This window comes from Phalacrocorax carbo, chromosome 10, assembly GCF_963921805.1.
Source record: "Phalacrocorax carbo chromosome 10, bPhaCar2.1, whole genome shotgun sequence".
In the NCBI taxonomy this organism is placed as follows: Eukaryota; Metazoa; Chordata; class Aves; order Suliformes; family Phalacrocoracidae; genus Phalacrocorax; species Phalacrocorax carbo.
Window position 1 is genome coordinate 3,202,367 of NC_087522.1, and position 13,598 is coordinate 3,215,964.

Below are 13,598 nucleotides of genomic sequence, written 5' to 3' on the forward strand. Positions count from 1 at the left end.
AAAGTGGTGGGAAAGGTAAATGTGACGTTAGTTGCAGGTAAAATGCAGATGGTTAGCCAGTTGGGTTACCCTGCCCTTCATGTTCTCTGCCTGAATTACAAAAAAGTCTGCTCTCTGAGATGTTTTAAAGGCTTAGACCCCATGTAGTGATTGACTCCAGGGTCAATAACTGTATTGCCATTGTTATTAAGAACCTTTGTGTTCCCTTTAGCAACGCTGTCCTTCTGTTACCATCCCCTTTAGCCACCTTGCAGCACACGTTAATACCTAGTAGTAGCACACCACACAGTGTTTGAACTGTAAGTGGTGGCATGTGGATTAGGCTTTTCCTTTGAGATACTGAAGCTAAAATTCAGGTAGTTGTTGTTAAGAAATATCTGTAAAGTGGCAAGGCTAGGACAGCTTTATATCTTACTGGAGCATATGTTCCTTTTCTGAAAGCCCTGCAGGCCAGTGAAACCTTTGAAAACCAGGCAATTCCTCTTGTGGCTTGAGACATGTCTCATTAATGCCACTGTCTTGAAGCCCTCAGCCTTCATGCTCAGAGTCTCAAACCTGGCAAACAGAAGGGAAAGGCCCTTAAAACTCAAACCAGAGCACCAGGTCACATAAACTACCACTGCACTAAAGCGCAGGGCTAAGTGCTGCTGAGGCTACAGCTGCGGGTTGGCCAAATCGGAGATGAAGGCAGCACCCTGGGTAAGTGGAAGGGCGATGGGGAGGTACCAGCCACAGAGACTGCTTTGCACGTGGGAGCAACTGCTCCTTCCCCAACACAGGAGACTCCTCTGGGTCTGTTAAAGCAGAACCGTGACAGGGGACCAGGGTGTTGAAAGCCAGGGGAGACGATGATTAGCCTCTGGCCACCAGTCACTCTTTTGCTCGTGTTGAAAATGTGATGGAGTGATTTAATTCATGACCTCAATTTGCCTGATCCTTGTTCTGCTTTCTCCTTGTGTAGGTAGGGAACCTTGGCCTACTTTTTATGCTCCTGTTTTTTATCTATGCTGCCCTGGGAGTGGAATTGTTTGGCAAGCTAGGTGAGTAATGTGCCTGACACAATTTATGTCATCCGGTTGATGTTTATTTGGTATCTGGCTGTTTCCTTTCTTCTCTCTTTCATTCTTGGGCCTTCCTTAGCTTCACAGCGCTCAGTCTGAAGATTAAAGCTTCCTCTTGATCTCAGGGTCGCAGATGACACATGGGGATGTAATACAGAACCTAACACGCGCGCGCACACACATTTAGAGATTTGTCCAACACCACCCTTGGCTGTAGAGGAACTATTTACTGTTTAAATATAATTGTCCGGCATGGTTATGTTCACAAAGATGGAAGTTTGCTACTTAAGACAGAACATGAGTCTGTAAAGCTGGATGGCAGTCAGATTCATGCTGGAGAGATGCCACCATAAACATGTCCCTCCTCGGAGCTTCCACCACACTCCATTAGTTTTCTGCACTTGGCTGACATTGCTCTTCCCGCTGCCCAAGTCTTGTCTGTCCGTTGTTCCTCTCAGCATCACCTTCCCCTTTCTACATATATCAGGAAGCATCCACTGGTCCCTGATTGTCCAGCATCATTTATTCCTCCAGCTTGAGGACACTGTGGAGCTGGTGATGATTGTGTCCACCACTAAAAAGAAAATCAGGTGGAGTCAGGGAGAAGCTGGCCCTACCTTGCCCAGCTTAGACAGGCCAAAGCAGTCACTGCCTTTAAACACACTGTTGGAAGGAGATGTGTCTGCCTTCTCAATGTTTGCATCCCAATTAGGGCTTCAAGAGCATCAGAAGGGCCCTTCCTCCGCGATGATTTTATGGCTGTCATTAATCCTTTTTATGAGTCCAGCCCTCTGCTCGGATTACAAATGCCTGAAAGCAGAATATTTCTTTCAACCAAAGACAAATTATTTTTCAGTCTCCAACAAATTCTGGAAAAAAATTAGTTTGCGTCCACCCCAGATGAAATACTGGGATTTTTTTATTACATATCTAGATATATGGGTATGTATTTGTTCAGCCATAAAGGTGAAAAATGTCTTATAGAGGCACCTTCTGCTGCTCTGAATCCTTTTTGTGTTTCCACGCACACACCTTGCCAATGCCAGCCCCCAGGTAACCACAGCATGGGGTCAGAGGCTGGGAAAGCCCTGATCTTGCCTGGGGCAAGCTGCAGGCAGTCAGCCCGCTGCTTCCCATCTAACATTTCCCATTTAACTGGGAAATGCTTTCACTTCTTTTTCCCAATCACCGCTAGTCCATGCTGGGCACAAGAACCACCAGTGCTCGCTCCCCAAGACTGGTCATTTGTGGTTTGTTGTTTTTTCTAATTGCTTTTCTGGTTTTCCTTCCTATTTGCCTCTGAAATAAATACCTAATAGTGAAATGCCCTTGCAAGAGGCATTGCTGCCTGTCCTAATGAATATTTAATGAGCCTGTGTTTTATAGAGAGAAGGACAATTCATATGTTTGATTTACATTCGTTAGTATATCAATTCTCAGGGGGAAACACATCAAATTGCTCTGCTTTATCTCGGTGAAATATCCCTCATGGTAGATGTGCCCTGTAAAAAATAATCAAGACAAGGATGTAATCAAGAGGATAACAGACAAAGGATAGTGTGGAGCAGTATTTGTTGAGACAACCCAGCAAACCTGCTTGTTTCCGGCTCCTTTTAGATCTCTGTGTTGGCTCTGCCTGTTGAGGCAAAGTCAAGAGAATCACAGAAGTGTTGGTGGAAGAGGCCTCTGGAGGCCCCCACGTAGCCTCCCACGTGAAGCCCCATCAGTAGTTCAGAGGAGCTGTGGCTTTGTCCAGCCAAATCTTGAAAACTTCCAACAGCAGAGCTCGCCTGCCTCTCTGGTGGTCTGTCCCAGGGTTGTTGGGCCCTCCAGATGGAAACAACTTTCCTAACATCCACCTGGACCTCCTAAGGCACAGTGTGTTCCTCTCCGTTATATCATCTGCCTCCACTGAGAAGTTTGGCTACGTGATCTCTGCAGCTGCCCTTCAGTAGTTGCAGGCCACCATGAGATCACCACTTAGCAGTCCTCCCTGATGCCACGGATCAGTGTGACGTACCTCAGGGTCTCGCTGCCAGGTTTGGGAGGCTGCTCTGAATAAGTACTGACAAACATGGCTTCACCGACGTGCTTCTGCTTCTCTCTCCTGCAGACTGCAGTGAAGAAAATCCTTGTGAAGGTCTGAGCCGGCACGCAACTTTCACCAACTTTGGCATGGCCTTTCTCACCCTCTTCAGGGTGTCGACAGGGGACAACTGGAATGGTATCATGAAGGTGTGTGCAACCTCTGTTTGGGTACTTTCTTCTCTCTGTAGATATATGGGTACAGATTTCAAACAGATTTATGCACCTCTTGTGCAGAAACAAAAAAGGTTTCCTTTGAAAACGTCAAAATTAAACTTTCCCATTTACAAGCCACTCGTATTTTCAAGGGATAATTTGTCCTAAGTCTCACCCAACCTGAAACTTCATATATATATATATATATATATATAAAATACTTCAGGAAAATTATGCCAGTTCTCGTGGCTGAGAGGAGTAAACATGTACTCGTGCCCTGTGCCTCTGGGATGTAACACAGTCCTCCTCTTTGTACTTGATGTAATTCATGGTGTCCGTATTTTCTTCTATCCATTTTGTTTTACCTACAAGCTATTGTGTCTGGGATCATAAGCTTTTCAGCCCTCAGCAGTTAGCTTCCATGTTTCTGTATTTGGAGCCCAAGCAGAGCCCCAGCCCTTATTAATCCCTCACCCCTCCCTCTCTGTTGCAGGACACTCTCCGGGAATGCACTCGGGAAGACAAGCACTGCCTCAGTTACCTGCCTGTTATTTCTCCTGTCTACTTCGTCACCTTCGTCCTCATCGCACAGTTCGTCCTAGTCAACGTAGTGGTAGCAGTGCTGATGAAGCACTTGGAGGAGAGCAACAAGGAGGCCAAGGAGGATGCTGAGATGGATGCTGAGATTGAGTTGGAGATGTCCAGAGGAGGAACCACCTCAGCCACCAGTGGGAGCAGGGGAGGTGCAGTGGCCCCGGAGAGCAGGGCACCCTACAGAAGTCAGGAGACCGTGAAGTCAGAGCCAGCGGTGCAGGTGAAGCACCAAGCCCTGGTAATAGTTCACACAAAGCATCTGCTCTTCTTGTGCTTGGGGTAGGGAGGGGACAGTTGTCACCAGTTGCTGTCTGATCATCAGGCAGGCAGATCCCGAGTGACACAGAGCCAAAGAGGCAGGAGACAAGGCAGCGTGGGAGGAAGGCAGCTTTCCCGGGTCCCCCTGCAGCAGAGATGTCACCGCCACCTCCACAGCTTGAGCCATCTCAGGAGGGCTCCCTGAGGCGGAAGCCTGCTTGTAACGCGTTCTGCAGGGCTAACGCTGTCCTGACCGCTGTTCTGGAGGAGGGTTGAAAGTCCATCTCTTGCTGTTTCCAGTTCTTCCAAAGGCTGTGAATTTTAAGTTCAGAAGCATAATAGCCACAGGTCCCTGTCCTGTTCTCCCAGCCAATGCATCGGTCCTTGTCATTTTAGCATGGGCAGCAGCACCAGCGAGCAATCTCATACAGCCCTGGGAATGCTGGCCCTGACACATGCAGCAAAGGGTGGCATAAATTCCCTTCACACAGACACAGAAATACTGCTCAGGTTCTTTTTGATCCCAGTTCGGGATTTCCAGAAAAGCCTCAAGCAAATTGTAGGGAACAGCTCAGGAGGCCACATCTGGCACTGGTGTAAGATGCAGCTTCCCACTGGCTCGTGCTCTGCTTAGGGCATGGCTGACTTGCACCCTGGGAATTGTCAGAGCCCCTCAGCAAGAAGCTGGAGGTTCCTGGGTTGGTTTTCCAGACACTGCCTGCTCTCTGATTTCTATTAGTCCTCCAGAAAAATAGGGCCATCAGAAGTCAGAGGGGGAAGGAGGGGCATGGGATAATTGTCTCATCCCATGTCAGCAGCGCATGATTAAGAGTGAATACGAAATTGCTTTATCACCATGATCGCAAATAAATCTACCGCAAAACCAATAGGGGATTTGAGATTAAATTACATTAAATTGGTTTTTTGTAAGATCTATCAGACTCTATTAAGTCAAGTAAAAAGGTATTTAGTTACACAGCGATGGGGAATTCACTACTTGAATGTAGTTTCTAATAGTAATTTCTGCAGGAAAATGCACCATAAACACCCAGGTTGCTTTTCTCACTGGGGGAAGAGAGGGCACATCCTTTCACATAGGCCGTGATTGCAAACTGAGTTCATTCTCCTTGGGTTTTCCTCATCTTCCAATACCTCCCGAGCACATCAGGAGCCATGCAGCGCCTCCTCTTAGCCGTAGAAAACCGGTAGCGAGGGGTGATGCTGTCCAGAGGGAGAACGGCGTGAGCAGGGAGGTGGCCACAGATTTCCCCCTGCAGGTGAGATTTGAATGCAAGGGAGGATTTGCCAGCCAGGGCTCCCCCCACCCTCTGCGACAGTGAGGCGGGGGTGCTGCGGTGGGGCTGGGTTGTGGCGATGCCCTCACTCAGGCGCCCAGGCTGTTCCAGTCAGGTGTGGATGGCTGGCAGCTCAGTGCTGTGCTCCCTGCTAGCTGCACTGAAGAGGTTAAATATCTAGAGCTCTGTATTGCTAATCCTGCCACTGATGGCAGCATGGGCACCCTGGAAGGTGTTGCAAGATGCTCTGTATTTTCCTGCCATTTGTGCCAGTTTTTGCAGCCCACATTTCCTTTTCTCTTCCTTCCTGTTCTGGACGAATGGGGCAACTGGGAAATGCCACGGGGCAAACAAGCTTTAAGACCCAGCCTTGCTCTGCTACTGATGCTTTTTATCTCCCCAATTTGAAGGAGGCACTGAGCTGTGAGAATGTGTCTTTAGCCATCCCAGACTCAGACGCGCTGGAGGGGGCAGAGGCTCCCGTGATGGAAATCCCGTCCTGCTCTGTTTCCCACCATGTCCTGACACCTTCCCACAAAACCCCAGGCCATGAGGCTGAGGTGAATGACGTCGCGCCGTTGCTTCTGCATTGTGGCATTGTGCTTTGGTGCTGTGCAGCTAGCGGTGGTGTCTGAATTGTCCTAAACCTGTTGCTTCACAGCCACAACAGTCATTTCCATCCTCTGTCCTTCATGCCGCCTTTGTGTGTGCAGGGGCTGGGCAAAAAACGTGTCCCAGCCGCCTCTGCCAGCAGCCTTGTGTGGGACACGAATGAAATACTCTTTTTAGCTAAAAAGAAGCCTCGCATTTGATGTGCAATGTGATGTGTGAGCTGTCTGTCTTCAAATGATATATCGAGAGCTGGAGGCAGGCAGAGTCCTTTGTGGAGAGAACACAGCCCAGTTTGGTTTTCTTACTGTTACTATAAGAACCTGTTTATGCTACAGTACTGAGGAAACAAAGGCATAAGTAGATCAACACGTTAGGCTTTCAGCAAGCACCGGAGCTGTGGATTCAGGAGGTGCTCTGGGGAGATCACCCAGCAGACCAGAAGGGCTGTAGCCCCCTCTGCTCAGTCCCTCCCGATTGCACCATGAACCGGTGCTCAGGTTGTATCACGTAAAGATATCACACAGTTTGCCCTGCTGCAGCGCAGTGCCCTCCCCGGGCTGAATGAGCTCCAGATGTCCTCCCATGGGCACGAGAACATGCGAGCCACAGTGATGAAGATGCACGTGCTGCAGTGGGGAGCACATTTGCTGTCATCAGAGAACTTCCAGTGGCCACCCAGAATTAATCTGCTTTAGACTTGGGTCATTTTCCCCTTTATTACCTGACCTCTGCCACAACTATCAAGACACCTTCTAGTGACAAGTATCTTGCAGCATCCCCAGGCAAAATCTGGGCTCAGCTTAAGCTTTTGATGACCAAGTGGTTTCCCCTGTGCAAGATGAGGGATATCCTCAAGGAAGTCCCCTTTTGTAGCTCTGCAGGGTGCCCATCCGCTTGGCCGCCTGGGAGCTGCAGGGTCTCAAAGGGAGATTGTGAGGAAGGCATCTTTCAGGGAGAGGCAAAATTTGGGACTTTGTAAATACAACTGTGAAGGGTCCTGGGTTTCTGCTGGCAGAGCTGAGAGTTCGTTGCCTCCGCAGGGAACGACAGCACGACCAGGGTGCCACCAGAGTTGGCCTGTGCAGGGATGCAGGCATGGCAGGCACAGGCAGGGAGTTGCCTCCTGCCCTTGTTGTGCCTCTGCCTTCCCCACCGCAGAGGCTGCGGGAAATGGCTGAGCTCGCTCGCAGAGCTGGAGACACATGCCTTCAGAGAGGGATCAGGAGGAAGAGGAGACCCTCCTCTGGGAGTTTTGCCCACGGCTTGTTTGCAGGTTCTTGGCTCCAGGCCTCTGAGAAGTTACAGTGTTCCCTCTTTCAGAATATCCTGCCGGTCACCATTGCTTACAGACTATCTTCTGGCCATTTAATCACCCAGGAAGGGTGATGTCCTGCAGAGGTATTTGTGGGATTATTTCTTCTTGAGCTCCCTCTGCAGCAGGGCAAAATCAGAGCTCCAACAGACTATTGATTCCCAGACACAAGAGGAAGGAGTTGTGCTCATTGATTAAAGATGTTTAACTGAACCTCTGAGCTGCATCACCACGAGCCTCTACGGTCAAGTTAGTGCCTTTCTACTTGTCCTGAGGGGGGTCCCACGGCGAGTAGGCTCCCACCTTGCACACCTCTATCAGGTGCCTGGGATCTTCCCAAGCTCTCAGGTGCCTGCAGGCAGGCTTCGCCATACGCAGTCTCAGCAGCACTCATCCAGGTTGGGCTTCCATGGGTTTTGAAGGAGCCACATTGATCTCCAGGGCATGGGACCAGGCTCTCAAGTGCATCAGGTGTTTCCCACCAAAGAGGAGGAGCAGCAGTGCCTGTGGTGGTGTGTCTCCAAACCTTCCCAGCTGTTGAGAGCAGCTCATCAGGTGTCAGCCAACAAGCTTTCTGTCCATGTTTCATATTGCTGGTACTTACTACCATGGCTTTGAATCCTTTTGAAATGTGCCCACATCCCTAAGTCAGTTGGGTCTCAACTGCTGAAATCTTAAACATTGCAGTTGTTTACATCACAACAGGATTTCTGTTCATTTGTCCCAGCCAGACAAGGCAAATACAAGATCCTGTAAAGATGAACTGAGATTCAATAGCCAAACACTGTGATCCTTCTGTTAGAATACTGAGAAAGTGGAGCAAGACCTTTTGTTCTCTGCGTGGCACCGGGGTGTTAACAATCGCCCACCTGCGTTCAGCTCAGGTGTTGCGATGCTGGTAGCTGATTAGCTGTAATGGCCAGAGGCCAACTGGCGCAGCCACACTGCTGATGCATTAATATATCAGCCGAGAGACCTGGGTGCACCGGGAGGGCTGCTGGGCAAGGCAGCCGTCAGCGCTGGGTGCCAACTACCTGTAAATAACTGCTGCTGATCCACCCCCCCACCCCCGTCTTCTCAGCCAAGCTCAACAGGGTAAAAGCATTGAGTAATTTGTCTTGGGATGCGTCTCTTTAGGGATGGATCTAAGGAAAGAAATTTGTAAACCAGACATGTATGGAAAAAATAGAGTTAACCAGATCCTTGGTGACCTCCAAACTATCCAGCAAGGGATCTCAGGCCCAGATTTTGCTAGCAGAGAGGGGAAAATAGCCCAGCAGAGCAAAGCAAAATACATTTAATTTAAGACATGCAGCTGGGAAAATGTTTTCAATCAGTCACTGGGAAGCTGACATTAAAGGAAAACCAGAGCGATTAGTTGTACTTTAGATAACGTGGTAAATTGCGAGGGGAATGTGTCTAGGACCAAAACCTCAGGGCCAGGAGCCAGGTTGCAGGTCCTGTTCCAAGGGCTCCCACTCCCCCAACGCTTGGCCAAGTTGTGGCACCACCTCTCACAGCTGCTCCATCAGCACTGCAGAGACATCATCTGAGTCCCTAAAGCTTCCTAAGACCCCAGGAGAAATCTGCTATAAGGTGCCTGAAGTGACAAGGGCCTCAGAGAAGCAACGAGGGGTCAGGTTTAAGGTCTGTGAAGCGCTCCATCCGGGCACTTCCAACCAGACCTGTTTCACAGCGAGAGCAAACACAAAGAAATCCCTTTTCTACTCCCGAACAGGCTCCAGACCCACATACGTGCTGCCATGATGTCTTCTTCCCTCTACCTCCTGCCACGTGGCTGTCTTCTTCTGGGGTCAGTGGTGCCCAAATTGCTCCATGGTGTAGGAGAGTGGCCGCAGGGTTTGCAGCGGTGTTAGCGCGTATGTTTAAATGTCTGCCTGTATGTGTGCTTTGGGGAGATGACACATGAACTTCCAGAAACACTTGGTACCCTCGGTCAGCGTGGCCGTGGGCTGGCCAGTGTTGCCCATCTGACCCAGAGTAGCTTTGAGGGAGGAGAAGGGCATCACCACCTGGGCCAGGCTGAAAGCACCCCTGGGAAAATCCGAGCAGACCCCTGTGAGAAATGCTGGCTTTCTCATGTGTTTAGAGGGTGGGCCCTCTTTTCCTGGACCTTCCTTCTTCTCTGCGGTGTCCAAGAGTCAGCTTAGTGGTGTGTCATTGATGCCTTATTTTACTCCAGCAGCAACTTGAGCTCTTTGCTCAGCTAGCACGGCATAGCTTTGGTATCCCGTTGCAATCACCAGGGCTGCAGACTCTGTAAGACGCCAAGAGGAACATCTGCACAAGGTTTTAAAACAAAAAAGCAGACGAGAAGGTGCTTGCTGTAAATTCACCACCAAGATGCTGACTGACCCCGTCCCCCATCTCCTTGCTTTGCAGGGCGGCGCAGCCCCTCTGAGGCCACAGGACTCTCAAAACCTGCTGACAGTCCGCAAGATCTCCGTTTCCCGTATGCACTCCCTGCCCAACGACAGCTACATGTTCAGGCCGGTGATGCCAGCGAAAGCCCCTTTCCCCCTCCATGAGGTGGAGATGGAAACGTATCCCTGCAAATCCCAAAGAGGTACTGCTCGCGGAGTTTTCCCTTCCTCCTCCTCGCTGAAACCAAGGGGCAGCAGGTACGCGTGGGGGTTAGATGGGGAGCAAGCAACCCGCCCCGAATGTGAGCTGAGCCAGGGCTACAATCTGATCCCAGCAGCAGGACTGCAGTTTCCCACACACTGCAGAGTTTTGTGTGTGCATCGTGTCGCTGCATTTTCCTCAGCAGAAAGCAGGTGGCTCAGGTGTTCGACTGGGGACAAGCAGGGCTCCCAAGCATGCTGGAGGTGTAGGCGACAGGCTGTTAGCTGAGGAAGAGGGTACGAGCTGCACGTTTCTTCTGAAGTGATCAGCCCTGACAGCATGAGTACAAATCAATAAAATCAATGTGAATAAAAGCCAGAGTCGGTATTACTTCCTGACAGAGCTTCTTTACAGCTCTTGTTTCAGGCAGCCGTCAGTCTCAGCGCAGTATCTCTTTAGCACGGTACATTGAGTTCAGAGGTGCAGGAGCTTCTCAGGGAGTGTAAGGATTAGAAACCACTCTCCAGTGCTGCCATAGCCTGGCCTTATAATGAATCTTGTGGAGAGGCCCTGCAGTCAGGGAATCTCGAGCTACATGGAGCCTTTGCGTATACATTTACCCAAGTGCATCCAAATACATTTCCCCTAAAATGCCTTTCTAACTCTTTTTGTCATGCGAGTTGGTTTGAAGGGAAAAATCAATACGAAAGAAAATATCTGCCTCCCTAAAAGCACATGTGCTTCTTGAGTGGCTCCCAAGTACTTACTAGCCTGGCTTCCTTTGATGCAACGTTATTTGAAATGCAAGAACTGCTTGGACAGATGAGTAGTGGGTTTGCAAACCCTGGTGGGGCTGGCAAGAGCTGCTCTGATTTCCTTGGGTGAAGTAACTCTATATTTGTTCAAACTCTCTGGGTACCAGTTAATGTTCTCTGCTCGGTATTATTATTATTTCACCTGCAAATTCTTTGCTGAGCAAAGAAAACAGAGGTTGAGTTTCATGGCTGGACTACTGGGGCTGGTTTTCATCTCTGTAGTGGGTGTAAATCAGGATTTATACCAGTATAAAACTGCTGTGATGTTGGCAGGGGTGGGCAGAACAGACCAAGGATTTTCTTATGTATGTTTCCCAAATTTCTCTCCAAGAGCACTTGAGCAATGGATATGACACAGAATCACAGGGGCTTACTTTTTACCTGGTCTGGTGCATCCAACCAGCATCACCCAGAGCTGCGCCGCTTCTGCGCTTCTTACCAAACTCTGATTTCAGCCACAGTCCTGTAAGTTTCATGCAAGTAAAACTGAGGGCGTAGAGAGACTCGCATTAGCATTTGTGCTCCCATGGAGTTTTCGGTGTCAGTTAAGGATGTCTGGTCTGAGTCTCCCTCTACTTTGGTGACTACACAGTGAAAATACTGTGAGATGGCCGGCATTTTGGTCTTAGATGCAGTTTCCTGATTTACTAGAAGCACAAGAGAAAAATACAGAAACCCAGAGATATTCAGTGTTCCTGAGTATGCAGCTCAGAGGGGTTTTGGTTTCCTATACGAGAACTAGATGGAAAGTTTCCAACAGAAGGAAATTCCAACCAAGGACGGGGAGGAGTGCACAGGGTTTTGATTTTATGACCATGTTTGCGACAGATTTCATGACAGAGTTTTTCTGCACCATAAAAAACATTTTGTAAAGCCTGGATTAGCGCACGAATGGTACAGACTCACACTGAAACACTGGCTGTAGGAGAGCCCAGAGGAAGAACTAGGGAGAAGTGGGGCGGGTTGGGGGGTGGGAAGCTCACTGCTCTGCCCGTTCTGTGGTGTTCTGGAGAAAAGCTCCAAAAGAAAAATGATTAAACACTAACTTTTCTTTTTTCCTAACAACAAATCTTGTTCCGAAAAGCAACTGCAATCTGTCTGGATGGCTTTTGTCATAGGTTCAAGTTCCCTGACCTCTGGGCGAGATCTCTTGAAGTGATGGATAGCTGTGTTTTTAACATGGAGCAGCAATGTAGAAACAGACGTTGGGTTTCAAGCTAATGAGGACAATAAATCCTGCAGCCAAAAAAAATAAAAAAGCAAAAGATCTTTCAAACAACACAGAACTGCAGTAAAGCAGCACCACAAAGGGGCTGGGGAGGAGGAATTGCCTTTAGACCCAGCCAGGGAACTGGGAACCTTCGGGAAGAGAGTGATTCCTGCCTGATACATGAGCTCAGGGACTGTCAAAGCACTTGAAGCAGCCTCCATGCTGCTGGTCGGACCATGTTCAGCCAAGGTCTGCCTCGTGGACAGACAGTGGTGGTAGTGTTTGGGCTGTAGTGAATGGGAAACCTGCCCTGTGCATGCCAGCGGTGTCGTCTCCCAGAGGAGCCAGTGGCAGGGTGCCCATGGGCTCTACGAGGCTGTAGGTTGGACCTGTAGGTCAAGCCCTGGAGGCTCTGTGGGAGCTGAGCAGTGCTGCTCTTGCATCCGTGTGGCTGGCCACAAAGCCTTACGCTCCAGCACAGCCACCAGGCTTCCCTGATCCATGTTCTCCAAACAGGCACCATCCTTTTACAAATCCACCCAAAACAATGCTACCAGGAAGGTGGCAACGGCAGGGTTTCAAATGCAACCCCACCTCCTGCCCTTCAGTTGATGCCGTGTGGCCCTGGTGGCCACCATCCACCCTGAGTGTCACAGCAGCTGCAAGAGAAGATTCCTGTTACCTGAAACAGAAAACAGAGACTACGAGCATAAAGTTTGTAACAGGTGATGTCCTGGGCTGGGCAGAGCCACATGCAAAGCTGCTGAATTGCAGAAGAGGCTTCATCTGTAACCTCCCTGCCATCCCTGGTGAGATACGGCCCATTATTCAAAGCAGGACACAGGACAAGGGACACCTGGTTTTTAATCCTGGCACTGCCCAAGGCTTATGCCGAGGCTTGGGATTTCAGCCAGACTAAACAGGCTTTTCCTTTCCCCTCCTGTGTTTCGCCTCCTGCAGGCTGTGGGCACCGGTCCTGCCTCAAACCTTCACAGCCCACACGCTAGCGGTGGTGGTGACTGCTCTCTCTCTCTCTCTGCTTCCTAGGGTCCATCACCTCCATCCGCTCCCAGCCCGTGGGAACGTGTTCCTCTCTGAGAGTCCCAGCGGAGTCCCTCCAGCTGGCAGTCCGTTCTCCCAACCACGAAGGCCGCCACCACTGGAAGATCCTTCCCCCCCATGTCACACCTCGATCTCCTACTCTCAACAAGCTGCTGTGCAGACAGGTGAGAGGCCAAGAGCCAGCAGAGGTAACCTCCTTCATAATCACCTGCATCCTTCCCTCCTTCTCCAGTCCCCTCTTGGGTTTCTTTTCTTGGAGATGAGAGTAGAATTCCCCTTTTTAGACATTTCTGGTGCCCTAAATGTTACTATACTCCAGCCTCAGCAAGTGACACACAGGGGAAGGCCTTTTTTACCTACTTCCACCATTCTGCATGTATAATTCCAGGAAAGAATAGCTAAAGCATGGAGAGAAGATGCCCAATTTGGTTTTACCAGTGCTGTCAGAAGCCTGCAGTCAGTCCTACACCGTGTCACTTTTTAGGCAGGTTGCACTGACTCGGAATTTGGTGCTAGAGCAAGACTAAGACTGTGCAGAAAGACGCAGCAGCT

At 49.7% G+C, this 13,598-nt stretch overlaps 1 protein-coding gene across 3 annotated transcripts in view; it reads left to right on the top strand.

Moving 5' to 3' along the window:
• The window catches only part of CACNA1H (calcium voltage-gated channel subunit alpha1 H), a 128,859-nt gene that overhangs the window by 112,002 nt on the left and 3,259 nt on the right, over positions 1 to 13,598 (top strand). For 2 of the 3 annotated variants that reach the window (XM_064461417.1, XM_064461419.1), the window contains exons 28-32: positions 962 to 1,040; positions 3,175 to 3,296; positions 3,796 to 4,134; positions 9,777 to 9,960; positions 13,032 to 13,210. In XM_064461417.1, coding sequence (XP_064317487.1) covers positions 962 to 1,040; positions 3,175 to 3,296; positions 3,796 to 4,134; positions 9,777 to 9,960; positions 13,032 to 13,210 — 903 coding nt within the window. The remainder of the gene's footprint in view (positions 1 to 961; positions 1,041 to 3,174; positions 3,297 to 3,795; positions 4,135 to 9,776; positions 9,961 to 13,031; positions 13,211 to 13,598) is intronic. The other variant, XM_064461418.1, reaches the window with a different exon arrangement.